This window comes from Tupaia chinensis, unplaced genomic scaffold (genome assembly GCF_000334495.1).
Source record: "Tupaia chinensis unplaced genomic scaffold, TupChi_1.0 Scaffold147608_1, whole genome shotgun sequence".
Taxonomy (NCBI): Eukaryota; Metazoa; Chordata; class Mammalia; order Scandentia; family Tupaiidae; genus Tupaia; species Tupaia belangeri.
This window is the reverse complement of record NW_006207460.1, coordinates 459-9468: the sequence shown is the minus strand read 5'-3', so window position 1 is coordinate 9468 and position 9010 is coordinate 459. Positions and strand designations below refer to the sequence as shown.

Genomic DNA, 9010 nt, shown 5'->3' with positions numbered 1-9010 from the left:
GTGGCTTAAACTCATGCTGGGCGCGTGTGCGTGCGTGCCCAAGATCCCGAGAGGAGAATGGAGGAGAAGGGATTGCGGCATGGCCATCTCCCCTAGGGTGTGATTTCTCGCTTTCTATCTCTCTGTCTCTCTCTGTCTTTCTGGTGAGCACACGCACCCTATAACAAAAACCTCTCCAAAAAAAAAAAAAAAGAATAATTTTATTTAGCTTTATTTATTTATTTTAATTTGAGCAGACAGGGACAGAGTTGGGAGGGGGGTTGAGAAAACAAGTCACCAGGTTGAGGATTCAAACCACAGTTGGCTATGTGAGAGTCCAGCACACTTAACCACTACAGCACCTGCCATCCTCCCCGCTCTCCCATGACATTCTTTACTTTATTTCACTGTATATATACTGTAGTGTTCAACAAATCCCCTTCTTGATGGGATGGATTTGAGGTTATTTTTCTTTAAAAATCTGAATGGAATTATAACCTTTTCACTTGTATTTTCTTAACTGTTCTGAGCATTTATTTTTTCTTTTCAAGAGAGATTTTTTGCTATAGGACACATATGCTCACCAAAGAGATAGAGACAGAGAGACAGAAAGCAAGAAGTCACTCCCGCCAGGGTAGATGGCCAAACCACAACCCCTTCTCCTCCACTCTTCTCTCAGGATCTTGGGCACACATGCACCCGGAGTGAGTTTTAAGCTGCCAGGGCCAGTACTTTAATCACAGTTGACTTTGTGGGAGTCCAGCAACATAACCATTACATCATCTGCTGGTCCCAAGTATGTATTATTTTTATAACATTTTACAAATGTTGACCATGGAAGTTTATCATTGGTCTAAGATACCATAATTTATATTTGGTTGTAGTTGTCTTTTTAATTAAGATCTGATTCAAACTCATCCCAGAACACCAATTAATTAGGTAAGAGGTATACAGCTGCTAGTGTGTAGCACATACCAACATAAGATAATCCTGGCCAGAAGCTTACATCTAATATATGTTGGACACTCTAAAGATAAAATATTCTTTTATTTTTGAGAGGTTTTTGCTATAGAGTGTGTGTGCTCACCAGAAAGAGAGAGAGACAGAGAGACAGAAAGTGAGAAATCACCCCCCAGGGGAGATGGTCATGGCACAATCCCTTCTCCTTCATTCTCATCGCAGGATCTTGGGCACACATGCACATGCGCCCAGCGTGAGTTTAAGCCACTGGGTCCGGGACTTGAACTGCAGTCAGCTACGTGGGAGTCCAGCGACATAGCTATTATGCCAACTGCTGGTCCCAAGGTAAAATATTCTTTTAATATTGCCCTTCAGATATCAAGTCAATTCTATTGAACTATATATAGGAATGTAGATTGAGGTGTTTTTTCAGTTCTCCTTATGGATTATATGGATTCAGCACAAGCATATTGTACTACTTACTGTACAACAGGTCATGACCTTGGTGGCTTAAAAAACATGCCAGACACATGTGCATGTGTGTCCCAAATCCTGAGAGAAATGGAGAAGGGATTGTAGCCCTACCATACCCCACTGAAAGGGTACTTCCTGCCTCTGTCTCTGGCCAGCACACCCTCTGGCAATAAAAAAAGAACAAAGCTAATGGCAAATACCAAGACAAACTTCTATCTTTGGCCTTATTTGCACTTTTATAGATCTGTATGTCTCTAAAAGAGATCAAATTATAATTGTCAATCCAAGGGATTAATTATATCAAGATAGAATTGTCAAAGGAGAGGTATAATTATATCCAATCAATGTTGATCATTTAAGTTTCTCATTATATCTGTGACCTAAAATTTTGCCAATTGGAAATAGTGTATATACAAATGAACTTAAAAGTGTAAGAGAATGTCTAAAATCTGTCACTATTTTTAAAATAAATTTCAATAATCTGACAGCCTATGTTTTTTGAATCTCCACTTTTCAACCACTTAGTTCAAACCATTAGTATCCTTATCTATATCTGTGTACTTACATATACATAGGTTTATTAAAAAAATAAAGTAGAGTAACAGCTCCTGAAGTGTGGTTCTAATTTCTACTTCCTTTCTGTAATGTGGCTTATATTTTGGAGCCCCTGTGAGATATAAAACAAAAAATTTCTTTACATTATTATAATTTGTAATGTATGTAACAACTATGGAAAAATAAAACCACTTCTGGTCCTTACACTGTCAAGGAAAGCTCCAATGGCATCTGGTTATTTTTAAATTCTGTTTTGTAAGGCAGGGATAATTACTAAACTTTCCCACCAGCATAAGTGGGCATAACCCACTACTACCATAAATGAATAGGTTTTATAGCACAGATGTTTCCTCACCAGTCTTGTCTTAAAATACAAAAGCTAAATAAACACTAACACTCTCCCCCCCCTCCTCCCCCCCCGCCCCCCATCTATCCCTAATGGTTTTCTAGACCTGTAAATATCACTTCTAGAGTGGGCTGGCTTCTTGGTGAAGAGGGAAAAAGTGCTCGGGCTGGAGTTCGGTTAAGGCCATGACTCCCTAGATCACCAAAGGACTTCGGACGTAGGCCTAGCGATAGTCACTGAACAATAGGTGACAGCACCCAGTTCAAGTCTCAGGCAAGGGGCCAGTGCCATATTTTCTGGGGGTTCTACTTTCGCGTTTCCGATGCTCCAGGTAAGGTTGTGAGGGCTAGCTCTCATATGACTAGAGACTTGGGGCTACACAGCCCCATTCAGGGTATGTGGAATTGCCACATCTCCCTGTCCCACTCACTGTCTAGAAACACCTCTCACCGCCTTGGTGCCACCGGGATGCCTCAGCCATGGCGGACGTGGGACTACACCGCCGGTTTAGCCACCGCGGGTCTGCCGCGCCTGCGCGGATAGTCACGTGGCTCCCTCTGTCCGGCTCCTGCGCATGGGCAACCCTGTCACCGCCTCTCGATTTGGCGAGTAGCTCTCGCGCCTGCGCAATGAGCACTTTCTGGAAGCTTTACGTGTGAGACGGGATTGGGTTGCTGCGGTGTTCTTCTTCAGAGAGCCTTTCCAGGACGAACCTGGATCATAGTAAAGAATTATAACAGACTTCTCTTTTTTAAATAACATTAACATTTATCGCCTTGTTTCATCTGTATGCCCACTTTCCTGACAAGTAGGTATTTTTGTCCTCTCTTTAGGCCTTAAGAAAGGGAAGCTTTGAGGAACTAATTAACCCTGAAGTGGGGCAAGGTCTGTTTGGAGCCAAAGCCTGAAAGCCTAACCGTGACCCCACACTTTGGCTGCTGGTAAATCTGGTTATTATCAGCAAAAGGTTGTTTTTGGAAATAGCTTCCTTTCTCTCCCCTTTCCAGTGTTAAAATTGATTTTAAAATATCTGCAATGATGACCATGGCTCTAGTCCTAGACCTGGTGGCTTGAAAATCACCCAGGGCATGTGTATGTGCTTGTACCCCAAAATCTCAGGAAGAGAATGGAGGAGAAGGAACTGTAGCATGGCCATCCCCTCTGGGGGACGAGTTCTCACTTTACCTCCCATTGTCTCTTTTGTCTTTGGCAGTCCGAGTGCCATATGGCAAAATAAAACAAAACAAAAACTTAAACTTTGGCCATGATTATGTAAACCAGTGGACCAAACAATTCTTGGGATCCCTGATGGGCCTGTGGTCTAGAAGTTTTGGCAGGTAAATCAGTTATAGAAGAAGCTACACAAATGTGGCTGTCAATTATGGCAGCCAAAAGTTCACCAAGATTTAAAGAGAGATTCTCCTGTTGATAAAAAGGAAAAATTGAATTCAGTCCAAAGGCCCTAGGGCAGCATGCACGAAGTTGTTTTGTAAGTAAAAGATAAAGCCACTTTTATTTCCCTGAAAGATGTGTGGTGATGTTGATACAATGCCATATTATGTGCAGATGAAAAGCCAAAGTAGGACACATTCACAAAGGTCAAAAACGACTGTTGATAAAAGGAACAGAAGAGGCCTAGCAAAGGTCTTACAGCCAATGGACTTAAAGGCCTTCTAGAAAAAAGAGCTACTCTCCTACCTTTAGAAGATCTTAGTAAAAGGACTTGGGTTTCTCTGTATATGGACTCTCAGATGCCCACAAAATTATGCTTTCTAATATAACAGGTTAACTGAGCTTGAAATTATGGAAGGGAAAACATCCAAATATTGTATAGATATTCAAAAATTACATTGAATATAAGAGTTAAACAGATGTTCACTAGATTAGCCTTACTCCATTTACTCAATAGATGGAAAGATCTTGAAGAACTAGGGACCTATTTGGTTAAAACAAAATCACAAATTCAGGAGAGATTTAGTTATTTAAGTTATTATAGTTGCCTTTGAAGTGGAAAACATAGGAAGTCTAGTTCAGTTAAGGAAGAATCCAAGCTGTGAAGTTAACACTGTTCCAGAATGTAACTGTTGCTCTTTTGGAACTTATTTTGCTGAGTGTTGTACAATATATATAAAAAAGACATTTTATTTGTAATGAGGAGAAAATCTGTTTTAAATATTTTAATTTTATTATCTTTTGACATAAAACACTCAGTTAACATACCATGTTAGTATTACTTTAAGAGAAAGCAGGTAAAGCATTTAGAAAGCAGTACCAGTAAACCTTATTATAATTATTAGATGTATTTAAAATGTTGCTATTAATCTGTAACCTATAATTGTTAAATGTCTATGACTTAAATGTTAAAATTTCACATTTTAAGATTTTCTTCTATAAGTCCATATATCCAGCTTTTTTGTAGGCTTCACAAATCAGAGAAGTAGAATGTGCAAGATTCAAAGGATAACTAATATATGTTAGTTATATTATCTAATTAAAGCCATAACCTGTTAATACAGCTATGGATTTATTTTAAAATATCACAGAATATATTACTAGTATTGTAGTTGTCATGTTTTCTGATGCTGGTATAGTTATTAAAGTTCTTCACTTTCATAGAGTCCAGATTGAGCTGCCAGACGCTGAAATTCTCCTTCTGGGTTAAAAGCTTGCTTCACATCCAAACCTTTCCCATTAAGTGCTAAATATTTGCTGAAAGTTGGTCGAACGCGTAACTGCTTAGGAGCTGGAAGAGTTTGGTTTGGACGGGCTGAAATAGATAAAATAAAAGTTATTTCAGGAAACCTATTTTAAACAAATTGGTTGCAGACAGGGAAAGAAAAAAAATCTAAATTGATTGTTTTGGAGAAAGTCCCTCAGATTTTATACTATGCTAGGATTTATATTTATTACGACTTCTTGGTTAAATCCTTTGTTAACGATTGGATTGATAGTGTGACATACGTGTAACATCTAGTCTTGTGTTGCATGTGGTCACTCCAGCTTCATTAACTGCAGACACAGTGTACCACCCAGCGTCTTTCTTGTTTACATCTTTTATCAGTAAAGTAACTCTTCCAGCGTTATCATGATACAAACTGAAAAGAAACATTTAAAAAATGAAAATATAAGAGTTAACTTTCCTGGAAAGTTTAAACATTTTTTAAAGTTAAATTCATGTATTTTACATTCATTCACTGTACATCATCACAGCATACAGAATGAGATTTCCCATCCAGAATACACTGATTATACATGTTATCATCAACAAGTAATTTTTCTTTTCTTGTTATATATTTTGCACTTTTACCCCTTGATTCCCTACGTCTCATCCTCTGCCATTTCCCACCCTCCTCCCATACGATCTACAGTTGCTTTCCATGCCTCCCCCCCCCCATTTTATTGATGTACAAACAAATCTTAATTAAATATTTTCAATAGCAAGTTCGGCTGATATATACATGTCTATGAACACATGTCTGACTTTAGGCATAAAACTCAGTGAGTAGAATGAGCATACTATAAAGTAGCACCAAGCTGAGGCTATAGAGCTTACTGTGGTCGTTAAATAGGTATTTCTTAAAATGTATTTTGTAATTTCAAGAAAAGCAGTTTTAATTTTAATAAATTAAAATCACAAAATGTTAAGAGAAATTTGCTTAAGACGTAAAGCTAGGAAAAAGTTTAGGGTTATGAACCTATCAACAACTCAAGAGAAGATTTAAAAAAAAAAAAAACCTTAAATCTGGAAAACAAAGCATAGGAGGGAATCAGTCATATTATTTTAGTCAAAAGTCATAAATTCCATTTTACCAGTTCAGTCTCATATAATTAATCTCTCTTCTGTTGTGGTCTGATCTTTCCATTTAAATTCTGGAAGTTAACATTCAATTTTGGACTTGTCCCTACCATTAAGTTTGCTATTTTCTTGGTTGTTTTTTGAACTCTTCTTTCTGTGTGTATGTCTTTAGTTTTCCTGGTATAGTACTCCCTTCAGAACTTTTTGGAGAGCTGGTCTGGTGTTGGTAAATTCTTTTGGGCTTTGTTTATCTGAGAATGTTTTTATCTTTTCTTCCCATAAAAGGGATGATCAAAATTTTTGGGTGTAGAATTCTTGGTTGAAATTGTTTTTCACTCAACACTTTGAATGTATTTTCCCATTCTTTCCTTGCTCTCATGGTTTCTGACGAGAAGTCCACTGTTAGCCTGATGGGATATTCTTTGTAAGTAACTTGACTTTTCTGTCTTGCCAATTTTACAATCTTGTCTTTGTCTGTGATTTTGGTCAATCTGACTATGATGTGCCTTGGAGAAGATCTTCTTGGGTTGATTTGTGTGTAGTATTTTGTATTTCTTGGGTCTGGATGTTTGAATCCTGCTCTAGGTTTGGAAAGTTTTTTTTTTTTTTTTTTTTCCCCCAAGATTTCATTTGAGCTGTAAGCAATCCCTTTCAGGGACTAAGACAACAGAAGAGTTTCTGTTCAGACTTCATGCTCAAGACCTTAAGATCCACCAGACTGGGAGAAAAATGGAACTGCAGAGAGATTATAGATCACCTCTTCCTACACACCTCTGAATGCTCAGACTTAACTTCAAACAATAAGGAAGAAATGTATAATTCATCAGATGACCAGAAACCACTGCAGAAGCACAAGAAATATGAAAAACCAATAAAAATATCCCTCCTCCAAGAGAAAAGAACAACTTAAAGGTGTTGGATTCCTATATGGCCAACCACAGGTTGAGTCCCAGACTTGAGGATTTGAAAATGAGGCATAGATTTGCAATGCCTTTATTTGTTTCTTCACCTTCTGGGATGCCAATTATCCACATGTTTGGATGATTAATGGTATCTAATATTTCTCATATATTATTTTAATTTCATTGGGTTATTTTCTCAGTCTTTTTTGTGAATTTTTCTAGGACAGAGGTTCTGTCTTCTGCATCTGAATTTGATCTTCTGCATGATCTAATTTGCTTTTAATACTTTGAAAGGAGATTTTGGTTTCCTCTATTATAGCCTTCACCTCTAACATTCTGTTTGATTCTTTTTTTAGGGTGTGTATTTCCCTCTTTCAACTCATGTTAGAACTTCCACACCTCCTGCAACTCATTGACTCTTTTCTTCTGCATCTTCTGGAGTTCAGGATCTCTCTTCTCTTGTATCTCTGTTAGCTTTGTCTCTACAAATATTCTAAAATCTTCTTCTGACATTTCCACGAGTTCTACTGTACTGTCTGTGCATGAGTAGTTGTTCTTTTCTCTTGGGGGAGGGATATTTTATTGTTTTTCATATTTCTTGTGCCTCTACGGTGGTTTCTGGTCATCTGATGAATTATACGTTTCTTCCTTATTGCTTGAAATTAAGTCTGAGTGTTCAGAGGTGTGTAGGAGGAAGTGATCTATAATCTCTCTGCAGTTCCATTTTTCTCCCAGTCTGGTGGATCTTAAAGTCTTGAGTGTGAAGTCTGAGCAGAAAACTCTTCTATTGTCTTAATCCCTGAAAGGAATTGCTTACAGCTCAAATGCAGATGACTTTTCAAAGGGCCTGTGCATTACCTCTCCTATCAGTTTGATAGAACTTGGAGTGTAGAGGGTGAAGTCTGAGTAGATATTCTTTAGTTGTCTTAGTCTCTGAAAGGGATTGCTCACAAATCAAAATCCCTGAAAAGTTTATTTAAGTGATGACTCTGACCTACAGAGTCAGAATGATAAGAAAAAAAAGTTTATGAAAAATTTGAAGCTGTATTTAATTTCCTTAAGCCATCTTTAAAAAAATGAGACTTTTTAAAAATTCTTCCATGAGTGAGAGACAGAGATAGCAAGACACTACTCCTAGCAGAGTCTCAATGCTGTGATCTACGTCTAACCTCAATCTTCCCCACATTACTGGCATGTGTGTGCCCATTATACTTACAGAAGTGTTTACCCTGGAATCTTCTCATGTGGGTCAGGCTCAAATAGTATCACATTTTATTGCCATGCCACTGTCTAGTCCCTCTGTGAACTGTCTTACTTCATTTTAGTAAAAAGGTAAATCCTAGACTACTTTATGCCCTGACTTTCTGATTAGTGGAATTTGACTTAATTAAATTTTATTGTATTTATATTCATGTTTTTAAAACTAGACAAATTGGGATCATAATTGCATGCCATATATATTTAAAGTATAATTGGATTCATCCAAATAAACTAAAGGTAAGTCTAGAAATACTTAATACTTATTTTACCTTATTCGGTCAGTGTTGAACTGTACCATTTCATTATTTCTTTTCCAGAAAAGCTTTGGTGGAGGTATTGCTGTTATCTGGCATTCTAGTTTCACTGAGTCTCCTTCAAAAACTTTTTTGCTCTGTGGTTTGTAGATAAACATTGGTGCTCTTTTATGTTCTTTTGCTGCATAGTAATAAAAAGTCAGGTATTTGAAATATAAAAAGATGTTAATCAAACCAGGGTATTATGATACAGGGTTGTTGGAAAAGTCATGACATATTTTTTTCTATGTTCTTCAATGCAAAAATACATAATGATTTTTCCAATAACCTAATATTTTTATGTTGATAAAGTTTTTAAAAGCAACCACAGGGCCAGCCAGTTGGTGTGGTGAATAAGGCATCTGGATTTCACATGGCTAACTGCCCTGTGAGTCCTCACCTGGTTGCATGAAAAATCACACTGGGGGCCAATAGGTGGTATGGT

At 37.5% G+C, this 9010-nt stretch overlaps 2 protein-coding genes across 2 annotated transcripts in view; both read right to left on the bottom strand.

Moving 5' to 3' along the window:
• The window catches only part of PKD2L2 (polycystin 2 like 2, transient receptor potential cation channel), a 69434-nt gene extending 66598 nt beyond the window's left edge, over positions 1 to 2836 (bottom strand). The window contains exon 1 of the mRNA XM_027768841.1: positions 2765 to 2836. Coding sequence (XP_027624642.1) covers positions 2765 to 2795 — 31 coding nt within the window. The 5' untranslated portion in view covers positions 2796 to 2836. The remainder of the gene's footprint in view (positions 1 to 2764) is intronic.
• A 2054-nt stretch (positions 2837 to 4890) lies between these two features.
• MYOT (myotilin) lies at positions 4891 to 8707 on the bottom strand (the record flags this gene model as incomplete). Its single annotated transcript, XM_006169915.1, has 3 exons — positions 4891 to 5081; positions 5276 to 5409; positions 8542 to 8707. Coding segments are annotated over 3 exons (473 nt in total), but the record flags the coding sequence as incomplete, so codon positions are not given.
• Positions 8708 to 9010: the final 303 nt, after the last annotated feature.